This window comes from Elephantulus edwardii, unplaced genomic scaffold (assembly GCF_000299155.1).
Source record: "Elephantulus edwardii isolate Elephantulus edwardi_28Jun2011 unplaced genomic scaffold, EleEdw1.0 scaffold00167, whole genome shotgun sequence".
Classification (NCBI taxonomy): domain Eukaryota; kingdom Metazoa; phylum Chordata; class Mammalia; order Macroscelidea; family Macroscelididae; genus Elephantulus; species Elephantulus edwardii.
In genome coordinates, this window is record NW_006399917.1 from 3115978 (window position 1) to 3128922 (window position 12945).

General features: G+C 45.6%; 1 protein-coding gene across 1 annotated transcript in view; it reads right to left on the bottom strand.

Moving 5' to 3' along the window:
- TBC1D1 (TBC1 (tre-2/USP6, BUB2, cdc16) domain family, member 1) overlaps positions 1 to 12945 on the bottom strand; it is a 378557-nt gene that overhangs the window by 54801 nt on the left and 310811 nt on the right. The window contains exon 15 of the mRNA XM_006895424.1: positions 5539 to 5697. Within this exon, the coding sequence (XP_006895486.1) occupies positions 5539 to 5697 (159 nt within the window). The remainder of the gene's footprint in view (positions 1 to 5538; positions 5698 to 12945) is intronic.

The window sequence follows — 12945 nt, forward strand, 5'->3', positions numbered from 1 at the left end:
GGGTGTGTCAGAGGCAGTGCGGTTGGCGCAGGATAGAGCAGGGTTTAGGGCTGTTGTGCATAGGGTCGCTATGAGTCGCAAACGACTCAAAGGCACATAACAACAAACAACAACCATTTAATAGTTTGCGAAGCACTTATTTAAAGAAAAAAAAATGGTAAAACTCCACATCATCATTTCACAATTTCCTGAAGAAAACCATTTTTATCTTTAAGAAAGCTTTCCTCGCAGTTGCTTATTTTCATGTTAGTAACACGTGTCATCTGTATCACAAATACATCTTGTCTCTTCAACTGGATCGTGTTCTCTCTGCCATAGTCATCTTGCAAGTGGCTGATGCAGGGAGCTCTGGTGGTCTAGTGGAAAGAAACTAAGCAGCAATGGCTAAGGCATGAGGTTCAAATCCACCGGCTGATCTTAAGGAAAAGAATGGATAATCTCCTCCCATGCAATTTACTGCCCCTGAAAACCCTCTGGAGGGTCAGCTCTGCGTTTGTTCCAACTTGATGGTACACAACAACAAAAACCGGAAGACAAAAGGTGCACCCACACACACACACACACACACACACACAGTATGTAACAACAACAACAAAAACCGGAAGACAAAAGGTGCACCCACACACACACAGTATGTAACAAGTAAATGTCACATCTAAGGTGGAAATCACCAGCCCTTCTCTCCTAGTCCATCTCAGGCGAGCAGCTCCACTGAGCCTGTTTAGCATCACAGCCACGTGCAAGTCTCCACAGACAGATGGAGGGGTGGCGGTGGAGCGTGAGGTGCACTGGCCAGGAATTGAACCCAGTCTCCTGTGAGGGAGGCAAGTGGCCTACCGCTAAACCATCCATGCCCCATACGAACTAGGAGAAAGCACCTGGTGATCTTCTTTCAAAGAACCAGCCAATGTCAACCCAAGGGTCAGAGCAGTCCAAATGGCCAGTGATCCCAGGGATGGTGTGGGCTGCTTTCCATCCCACTGGGCACTAAGTCAGCACGAATCTGGTGCTGATTTGACTGTGGTGAACAGCAGCCAAGTGAAGAACATCTGCCCAGCTTCATACAGGCGTTTGTGCAAAGGACATTATTAAGTTGGAGAAAACGTCTCACAAACTGAAAACATGGCACACTATAGTAAAGCCTGAAACAGAGGGGGGCTGTATCAAGTGGAAATCTGCTGGAGAAGGAAAATGCAAATATTATCCTCTGGAATAGACTGGGGCAGGGAAGGGGTGGAAACACCCCATCAAAGGTGGAAAATGTGGGAGTCCTGGAGAAACAAGGCAGTCCTGGAACGTTCTGACATTCACAGGTTTTATTCTTGTGTCATTGATTTGCTTCCAACTCTGTGGAGAAAAACTCTTACAAAGAGCCATTAAGACTAAAAGTCTATTTCAGAAAGAAAAAAGGAAGGAAAACCAACACCCAGGAAAACTCAAGAGTACACAAAATAACTGACAAGTATTCTGTCCAGGATAGGAATGTCACTTTCAAAGAAAACCATAAAATGTAGATTTCTTTATGTTCTGTACTACACACATTCCTTAACTGGGACTTGTTAGATGCTATCGAGAGGGAAGTGACTAACAGCTGACTCCCAAGTAGGTTTTTAGGGACAGTAAATTGCACAGATGCCTTTGAGCTGTAGTGCTGGAGAAGAGCACTGAACATTCCATGGACGGCCAAGAGAACAAACAGCTATGTCTTGGAGAGGGTGCTCTTTGGAGGTGAGGATGATGAGGCTTCTTTGCCTCACATACTTTGGGCATGTAGCTAGGAGGGGCTATTCCCTGGAGAGGGACATGATGCTGGGAAGGGTGGAGGGTCAGTGAAGGAGAGGAAGACCCTCAACCAGGTGGACTGACACAGTGACTGCTGCAATGGGCTCTTGTGTGTCTGGAAGTGTGAGGACAGCGCAGGACGGGACAGGGTTTGGATCTGTTGTTCACAGGGTCACTAAGGGTCTCTCTCGACTCAAGGGTACCTAACAACAACAACATAACAAATGTGACAGGAATGTTGCCCATCTTTCTCCTTCAGAGTAGCTGGTGGATTCGAACCTCCTGTTTTGGGGTTGGCTGTGTAAATCCTTATCACTAGGCCACAACAAGATGTTATGGAGCTGGTCTGACTCACGGGGATCTCGTGTATCCAAGGGGAACTATGTTCCTGGGCTTTTCAATGGATGGCTTTGGGGAGGTAGATCACTAGACATTGATTCCTAAGCACCTCTGGATGGACTTGATCTTCCAACCTTTAGTTAGTATCCAGTGGTGTTAATCATTTGTATGGCCCAGGCGCTCCATGTTACCTAAGTTGTCAAGTTGATTCTGACGTAAGCAAAGCCGTATGTGCAGAGTGAAACTGTGACTTCCTGAAGGCTGATTATTAGGCCTGCTGTCAGAGGTAGCCACTGGGTGAGTCTGAACTGCCAGCCTGTCAGTAAGTTTCTAGCTGAGCACTTAACCATCCATGCCTCTCAGGGCCTCCTAATCTGCATTATTGGTTTTGTGCGTACCATCCAGTAGCTGTGGTTTCATAGTGACCCCACAGTGTAGGTTAAAGACAAAGTGTAACTTAAACAACTGACTGGTGGGAGGCGAGGGGAGGAAAAGCGTGCAGGGAATTGTAGGTGAGGCTTCCCTGTCCCTGACAAAGCCTCACCAGGGCCCAGCACCACATCGGGGACCCATATTCAGGGCTTCCCAGTTCAAATGAGGAGAAAAGACCATACCAGGTCACTGGGTAAGCCTGGAGAGGTGCAAAGAGGTGAGTTGGGAAATGTATTATTGGAAACAAGTTATTTTTTACCTTCGGGAGGACATCTATTAGACAGGCCAGGCCAGGCCAGGATTGGGAAAGAAGGGGGGTGAGGAGGGAAGGCCAGCCTTGTCAGGGAGGGGTGCTGCGATGGCCTCTGCGGGGTTAGAGGGTGAGGTGGGGAGAGTCAGGGTGGGGAGGATGTGACAGGAAAGGCTGAGTCACGGGCTCACTGGGAACCCAGGCCAGCTGGAGGAAAGGTCGTGGTCAGCGTGTCCTCAGGGGAGCTCAGTGTCTCCTCAGGAGAGGCGAGTGTCTCCTCAGGGCAAGGTGAAGGCCAAGGGCCCCACAGCCCCCGGGGGAAGAGGTCAGTCAGGAGGAGGGCCTTGCACTGATCTAGCCCTTTCCACTGCCTCCTGAGAAAAGTCACTGCATACGAACAACGGGAGATAAGAGACATCAAGGCTCGCTGCAGGATGAGAACCACAATAAAGGGAGACACAGAGCAGGGGGCATCTGACCCAAGGAATGATGTGCCCCCTCCTCCAAGGGGCTGGGGGAGGACGAGGACACCCTTCCGGACTCCAAGCCCAGAGTATCTCCCCCTTTATTTCACAAGATAGGAACATGATGTCATGTCTTCTTCTTACTCATCCCATCGGCACACTCCAGCGACTGGCAGTTCTTGAGGACTGCTTTCCTCGGGCTCAGTGGGCCCAGCAGACTCTGACTGGCCTGTGGCATGACCATAGCCTGAGATGGTGTCATCTTCAGCCCTCTCCCGCCGGCCATTTCTCTGGGCTCGGAGGCACCTAACTGGCACAGATCGATCGTGTATTTGTCCTGACGCCTCCACTCAGCTCACTGTGTGACCATGAACAGCACTTGATGCCTTTGTGCCTCAGTTTCCTCACCTCTTAATGAGGATACAGGGTCAACCTCCCAGCCCTGTTAGGAGGGCTGTGTGAGGTTGAGAGCTCACATAATGCCTTATTCAACACCACAGAAAAATACCATAGAGCATCTCCAATGTCACAGGGACAGTCCTGAGGAGGGTGATGATAGAAGCTGCCACTGAATTGTCTCTGACTCATCATGACCCTCCGTCCAAGCCTCCTGATACTCTGTTTCAAGCTTTCAGCTACTGAGAAGTTAACTGTGCTGCCCAGGGTGAACCAGGACCATGTGCAGAGTTATCTTTTAAGGTCTTCTGTGTGGTGGGAGCAAAAAGACTCAACTCTGGCTCTTCTACTTCCACACCTCAAATTCTGGGGCAGAGTCCTCCATCCTGGCTGCTGAGCTGCGGGGACCACACAAGGGCAGGGCCACTGCAGGGCGGTGTAGCAAGATAATGGACCTGCAAGGGTAGCAGCCACCACGATGGGCAAGCCGGAAGTAGAGCTGAGTGCTGGAAGGGAAGCTGACTCCACGCCAGCTGGGTTCCCCAGGAACGATGCAGCCAGCGGAAACAGAGGCCCTCTGAGAGGAAGGAAGCAAAAGAGAGCCCAGCGTCCACGCCCTCTGACCAATGCAAGGTGCTGACAGGCCACCAAAAAGGGTATGAATCCCCTGGGCTTTTACCTATCCTAATGAAACTAAGCCAGAGGCCACTGAGTCACGGCAAACCCGCAGTTTTCAGGGTTGTGATCTTACATTCACAGATCACCTGGCCTTTCTTCCAAGGCGCCTCTAGCCATGTTTAAAGTGCCAGCCTCTTGGTCAGTAGTTAAATGCAGCTGATCCCTTGTGAACTGACACAATGACTGCAGCAGTGGGCGTGAGTGTGTCAGAGATTGTGAGGCTGGCACAAGACAGGACAGGGTTCACATCTGCTGTTCAAAGGGTTGCTCTGAGTCATACTTGACTTGACAGCACCTGACAACAACAATCCATGCTGAACACCCACTGGAGGGTCAGCTATGGATTGGTTCCAACTCGAAGGTCCACAACAGCTACACCCTGATTCAGCAAGTTCACCACTGTAGCAACTGCAAATGTATTCATATACATACATAAATCAATTCTTTCTGCTTTAGCATGTTTTCTTTCTAAACATGCTTATCAGACAAAGCTGCCTAATTTCCAAACTAAAGTCACTCTGGTGAGCAAGGGTTAAGAAGCTGCACTGCAATCCCAACATCAAGTGGTTTGAATCCACCAGATGCTCTACAGGAGAAAGATGGGCAGTCTCCTCCCATGTGATTTACTCCTTCTGAAAATCCGACAGAGGGCCAGCCACGGGCCGGTTCCAACTCGATGGTGCTTAAGAACAACACGGTGGGAGACCTCGCGGCACAGTCCACGGTGATGCACTGCTCAGCAAATCCCCCAAGGTGCCCACCCAAACAGCTTCCTACAATTTCGCTACTAAATTCATTTATAAGAGTTAAGATGAGTTAATAGCTCCTGTAATTAAACCAAGCCAAGCCCCACTTTTGAAAACTTCATTGTTTTCCTGAAGGTTCCTTCATTTGACTACAAAAATTTCCCCATCAATATCTGAATTAGTGAGCTGAAGCTTGGCGATGACGCAGCCTTAATGAACACCATTCTCTATGCCAAGCAGGGCTCGCCAGCTGCCCAATGAAAACACAGAGATTTTCATATCCTTCAAGACGACCTTTGTGATTACTCAGGGGCTTTCGAAATTAAGTCTCGGTAGTATAGTTTGATTGCTAAACCTAAAGGCAGGTCACTAAATAACTCCGACAGTCTCTTCAGCTTTACCAGGCAAGTGAAAACTCCATTTTCATTTCCAATCACTAATGCGGACTTACCGAGGTCAATGAGAATCGCGTGCTGCTGCGAGGTGAGCTGCTTCAGGAGTTCTTTGTACGGTGTGTCCTTGGGCTGCTGTTTACTGGGGAACTGGTACCTCAAGTGGTATTGCTCTGCTAGGAATTTCCAGATTTCGCCACGGTGATGACGGGGCACACCTTTAGGAGAAGCAGAAAAGATAAAAGGTGACATCAATGCACAAAGTGACGTCCCTGGATGGTATAGATGGTTAACACACAGGTTGCTAACTGAAAGGCTCACGGTTCGAGGACCCACCCCCCACAGAGGCTTTTGCAAGAAAATGCTGGTGGCTCGCTTCTGCAAGGTTACTTAATCAGAAAGTAAATGGAGTCCTGGTCTACCCTGAAATACTTGGATGCCTGTGAGTCCGGATCCACTCGACTCTTCGTGCCACTGATGTGCACACAATACAACTTATTAACAAAAATTAAGTGCACTACAAATAAATATCCTTATAAAGAGAAAAAAATTCCTTGATCCAAATCCTTGCTGCATTATGAATTAACAGCACAGGAATGGAAAGGACATTGTCCTAATACTATATTTGCTCCCTTTCTACCAATAATCTCCCCTAATTTACCTAATACTTTTCTATTTTCCTTCCATATTTGAGGTTCTGTCTCACATACTTTGGGCATGTGGCCAGGAGGGACCAGTCCTTGGAGAAGGACATCATCCTTCGAAGGGTGGAAAGACAGCACAGGAGAGGAAGTCCTCGGATGAGACGGATTGACACAGTATCTGGGGCAATGGGGGTAGGTGTTTCGGAGTCAGTGAGACTGGCTCAGGACAGGGCAGGCTTCAGAAGTGTTGTACATAGGGTCGCTATGAGTCACAGGTAACTCGACAGCACATAACACCACCACCACCACCAACAACCATGTTCTCTGCTAGACTCTGGAAGGAATAAGCCAACAAGCAACACAGAATCCACCGGCCTTAGCCAATTGCTAGTGTTCTCAGAAAGTAAGACCAAGCATGAAGGCTTGAAATATAAAATGTGACCAATGCCACAAGGAGGACCAAATCAAAGCCGGGTAGAGCCCAGCTGAAAGGCAGCTAGCTCATTTCTCACCAAGCACAGATGGTTTCATAGAATCCTTCACTTGGGGGCTGAGGGAGATGGGAATGAGAAGACAAGCTGTAGATGACCTTGGGCACAGAGAGAGCCAAGAGCAATCTAAGGCTTAAAGGCTCTATTATAAGAAAAATGAAAGGTAAGAAATCTGCAGGGAATCACTATATTTCTGGGTTAGGGCAGGAATGAGTAATCAAAACTGAGATCCTGGAATATAACGCCACAGCTTCCTGCAGCACAGCTGGTCAGGCAGCCCTCTGCATAAACGTGCCATGGTGAGTATTCAGTGAAGACCCCAAATCTACAAAAATGATGCGTTACCACATCCTGGTTTAGATAATGTTAATGTGAATACTCAGAGTGATTAAAAATGTCACCTCAAAGTAGGAAAGGTTCAAAACCCAAAGTGGCAGCTCTGAATGAAATATTGTACTATATTCAGCAGCTGCTGTTGTGTTGTGTAGCACTGAGTCAGAACAGATCCATAGATGATCCATAGGTTTTAAAGGCGGTTAATTGCATAGGAGGAGACTGCCCATCCTTCTCCCATGGAGCAGCTGGTGGATTTGAACTGTGTACGTTCCGGATTGCAACACAGCTTTTTACCCTAGAAACTGAGGGAGGGGGAAGACTGCAAAGAACTCCACTGAAGAGTCAGCTATGAGTCTATTTCGACATGACGGCAATGAGTAAGAGAATATGGCTATGATCTCCCCTGACACAGTTAACTTGTTTAAAAAGAAAAACTAGCCTGGAGAGAGATGTATGGGGACCACACCTAACCCTCTCGACATCAAAGGGCTTCTTTAACTGTTTCAGTTAACATTCGCCTGATGACAGTCACGTGAAGTGATGGCCATGAGAAGGACGTCCGTGTCCTCGGCCCTGGGATATATCAAATGATCTTATTTGTACACACACCAAAAAAAGGTTTTTGCAGAGAGAAGGAAGTTAAGGATCCTGAGAAAGAAGACCATTCTGGATTCTCTGGACGGCCTTCCGTCTCCTGACAAAGGCTCTTACAGACAAGACAGGGAAGATGAGAAGAGGAAGCATGAGTGTGACCACAAAGCATGACAGGAGCAACATGGCTTTGAGGCAAGGAACTCCAATAGCGACCAGAAGCTGAGAGAAGCAAAATACAGACTGTCCCCAGAGCCTCCGCAGATACTTCAATTTCAGACTTCAGACTTCCAGGGCTCTGACAGAGCCTGTTGTGGAGGGGTTGCTGTGGAGGGTTTTTGGTTTTTTTTTTAACTTTTTTTTTATTGGCTTGCTTACAAAGTTTATATATATTGTATTCACACTATTCTTCATTCACATTGTGCTTCATACAATCATTCTCATGCATTATGTTTTATAAAATTATTGGACATTGCCCATTATTACCCTTTTAGCCCAGATCCTTCCCATTTGCTTCCCCCCCACCCTCCAAACTGTGTAGCCCTGTGGTTCACCCCATATTCGTCATCACCTCTCCGTTCCCCATTCCCCTTCTTGAGTCTCTGTACATGTTTTACTAGTTACCCTTCTACTTTCACAATAAAGGTCTTATGTAGTATTTGTCCTTATGAAACTGAGTTAGTTCACTCAGCATACTGCTCTCCAGCCACTTCCAAGCTATATAGTATTTTTCAAAATTGTTGCTTCTGAGTGCTACATAGTAATCCATTATATGAATGTGCCACAATTTCTCAATTCATTCAGTTATGGTTGGACATGTGACTGTTTCCATGTTCTTGCAATGGTAAATAATGCTGCTATGAACACTGGTGTACAGATCTCCATTTGTGTCTCAGTTCTAATTACCTTGGGGTAAATTCCTAGTAGTGGATTAGCTGGGTCATATGGAGTTTCTATGTTTGACTTTTTGAGGAAACTCTTCCAGAGTAACTGCATCATTTTACAATCCCACCAACATAGTAACAATGTATGAGAGTTCCCACCTCTCCACATCCCACATCCCATCCAACATTTATTGCTTATTACCCTACTAAACTTTGTCATTGCTACTGGGGTAGGATGGTAACTCATTGAAAATCCGTTGTTTTAAATACCCAGTTGGTGGTAAGTTGTCAAAGCAGTAACAATAAATGCATGTATCTAAATATCTGCTTATAATAATGCTCTATTATTTGTCATCCTGCTTAAAGATACATACTACGTATACACACACAAACCCAACACACATCGTGTCCTTAATATTTTATCTGGATCCTTCAAACTCTAATTAAAAATAATAGTTAGCTGAGAAACAGTATGTTATTTATGGTGGGGATTTTAAAAAATCTTCCCCCCCTCCAAAACTGGAAATTTTTCCCAAATCATGAGACATTCAACTTCCTCTAATTACTAAAAGCACTGCCATTATCTTATCAGACGGCTGGTTTCTGGAGGAAAGCATACTGGCTGTGCCACTGACAGGGCCATATATTCTGGTAGCTAAGAGGAAAGCCCGGATTTTGAGATTTAAGAACAAAGAGGTGTTTAAATCAGGGCCAATGTTTTTTTGCTAGGGTTGGTCTGGAACATCCTTTGCACTACTCAGCTGGGCCTTCACTCCAAAGCCAGAGGAGAAAGCCTGAGGAGAAAACCTAGCTCTGCAAGGGGTCCTGAAGGGGTAAGTGTTGGGGCAAAAGCCATTTTGCCGCAAAATATAAGTAGCTTTTTCACTTTCACTTACTTTAAAGTTAAGACATGGTGTTGATAGTGGTGTCTGAGTAGCACTCACAGCGACCTTATGAACAACAGAGCTGAACCCTGTCCTGTCCTGTGCCATCCTCATTGTCGCTGACACGCCTGTGCCCATCGCTGCAGTCACTGGGCCAGTTCATCGCGCCGAGGATCTTCCTCTCTTTCATTTAGCAAATTGTCTCACACCACTTGTCACACTCCTAAGTAAGGCTTTAGTTTGTCATATCTAAAACAAAAATGATGGTCACGTGGAATTTTTTTGGGGGGGAGAGTCTTAAACTGCGTCACAATAAACATTCTACTGCAGTACATTTTTGACTGGTTCATTTTAAAATAAATAAAGCATTGCTAGGTCAAAGGTAAACCAAGTTTATAAATGGCTCATGGCACCAACTACTCAAGTTCCCTACTAAGTACTACTGTGGTATCTTTTAGCAGTGCTGTTAACTAAAGGGTAAGGAGTTGTGCTGCCAACCCAAAGGCAGGTGGTTTGGATCCATCAGCTGCCCAGAGGGAGTAAGATGGGCATTATCTAGTCAATGACAAGAGGGAAAAGGCCCTTCCCTGCCCTGCTCTCTCCCTTTTTTGTCACTGATGTATAAACCAGATTAGAAGTAGTCCTACTGACACCTTGATTTTGGACTTCTGCCACCAAGAATTGAAAGAGTCTGTTTTTCAAGGCATCCACAGTATCTGTACTGGGAAAAGTTACCCCCCTGAGGCCTTTCAGACTCAGAGAATGTGAGCAGGGAAGAGCAGCCTCGGAGTCTTTTGCTTCAAAAAGATGTGTGCCAAAAAAGTCAGGGGGAATGGCCAGCGCTCATACTGGACACTGCTGGATACTCAGAAACTGAATCTTTGCCACCAGCAGATATTTCTGGTCTATTGACAACACCAGCCAGTGCTCCATGGCAATCAGACATCCAGCAGACTAGACTGTAGGCCCAGTTCCGTGGCCCTGAGCCCCTTACTCAATTGCTCTAAGTTTCCATGGAAAGGGAACAGTGCTGTTGTTAGGTGCTATCGAGCTGCCTGCGACTCACAGGGACCATGTGGACTATAATCTGACCTGTGCTCCATCCTGTACCAGGCTCATGACCTCTGTGTCACACTCTATGTCACTGGGTCAATTCATCTTGTTGAGGGTCGACCTTTCATTTGTCTTTCTCTGACCCTTCACTTTCCCCAACAAGATGTCCTTTTTCAAGGACTAGCCCTTCCTGACAATTTGCCCAAAGTATATGAGTTTCACCAGCCTTGTCTGTAAGGAGCACCTCCTGATTGCACTTCCTCTGAGAGAGATTTGTTTGTTCTTTTGTCCGTCCATGGGGTATTCAGTACTCTTAACACCACAGTTCAAAAGTATTGATGCTTCTACTGTCATGCCTATTCACCGCCCAACTTTCAAAAGTGTAGGAAGTAACTGAAAAGACCATGATTTGGATCAAGTGCACCTTAGTCTTTAAATGGACATTCGGGCTCATTAGCACTTTGGAGAGGCCCCCAACAGATTTCCCCAATAAAAACACATCTTTTGATTTCCTGACTGTTGTTACTTTGGGTGTTGATTGTGAATTTAACTAAAATGCAGTCATTGAAAATTTTAATCTTGACTCCATCTATCACAATGTTGCCTACTGGTCCAATGGTGAGGAGTTTTGCTGTCTTTAATATTAAGGTTTGGAAGCAGAAGTGGCATCCACTTCCTAAACAACATGCTTCTGGAAACTCTATGAATTATGGTAAATGACGACAGTTATAGAAAGGAGTCAGGCCTTTTGTTCATAGGGTCGCTATGAGCCACTCTCGACTCGACAGCAATCAATAACAACAACAATGTTAAGGTATGGAGTCATATGAATTGCATATGAATCCAATATAAATTGCATCTTAACGTCAAGAAAACGAAAAACGGACGGAGAAAAGACGGAAACTGTCAATGACTTCACCTCACTTGGATCCACAATTAATACCTTTGATACCACAAGCAGGAGATGAGGAATGTATTGCACTGGGCAAGTCTGCAGTCCCACGGACTGCCAAAAGAACAAACAGGTAGGTCTTGGAGAAGGTGCTCTCTGGAAGAAACAATGGCAAAGCTTCATCTCACATACTTAAGGCATGTTGCTGGGGGGGGGGGGCGCAGTGGGGAGGTGCTATTACTTGGAGAAGGACATAATTCTTGGAAAGGTAGAGGAATGACAAAAGAGGAAAAGACCCTCAACCAGGTGGACTGATATATAGTGACCACAACAACGGGCTTGAGTGTGTCAGAGACAGTGAGACTGGCACAGGATAGGACAGGGTTCAAATCTATTGTATACAGGGTCGCTGTGAGTCAGATTTGACTTGACGGCACCTAATAATAATGAATTACAATAGTATAATGTTGAGATATAATCCATATTGAAGGCTTAAGTATTTGATCTTTTGTAGGAAGTGCTTCAAGTCCACTTTCAGCAAGCAAGGCTGTGTCATCTGAATAACAGTCTGCTGCGGAGTTTTCTTCCGATCTTGATGTCACACTGCTCATTAGTGCAGCTTCTCCAATGGTCTGTTCAGCATACAGACTGAAAAAGTATGGAGACATGGTACAATACAGAAGCACACCTTTCCTGATTTTAAATAAGTAAAATTTTGCTGAAGGTTATTAAAAAATGGCAAGAATGATACATCCACAGGGAACTGCCAGAAATTCATGTTGGATTTAGAAGAGGTTGTGGCACAAAGAATATCACCTCCTGGTGTCAGGTGGATCTTGGCTTCAAGCAAAGCAGATCCGAAATATGTTTCTCTGTGCTTTAATGACTAGGCAAAAAGGCATTTGACCCTGTAGAACATAACAAATCATGGCTAACTGTTAACTCTAACCCCTTTTCTGTTCCGACAACTGCTTCTTGGTGTAGGTCTAGGTTTCACATGAGCACAAACAAGAGTTCTGGGATTCGCATTTTTTCAATGTTCACCATAATTTCATTTCTATTCATCTCCCTCACTTTGGCAATCCTTCCCGTTGTTTTGGCCTCTCGAATGTTCCAGTGCAATTCTCCCAGTCTTTTCTGACAACCATTTTGGTTTCTTTCTTTCATGCTCTGTAATGACTTTTTGCTCTTTTCACGGATGATATCTCTGATGTCATCCCAGAGTTCATCTGGTCTTCAATCATTAGTGTTCAATGCCTCAGACGTATTTTTGAGATGGTTTTTCAAACTGAGATGGTGGGACAGACTCCAGATTGTATTTTGGTTTTTGTGGATTTTTCATTTTCTTCAGCCTCAATTTGAATTTGCACATGAGTAATTATGCTCTGTTCTATAGTTAGCACCTGGCCTAACTTTGATGCATATGTTGACCTTGTCCAGTGTATCTTTCCACAGATGTGGTCAATCTGACACCTGTGCAGTCCATCAGGTGAAGTCCATGTGTATGTTCACCTCTTTTGTTTTTTAAAAAGCTCTTTGCAGACCATAAATGACATCCAAGTAGATATATGTATACCCATGTTTATTGCGGCTTTTTTTACAATAGCAAGGAGTTGAAAACAACCTAAATGCCCATCAACAAACGAATGGGTAGAGAAGCTGTGGTATATTCGCACAATGGAATACTATGC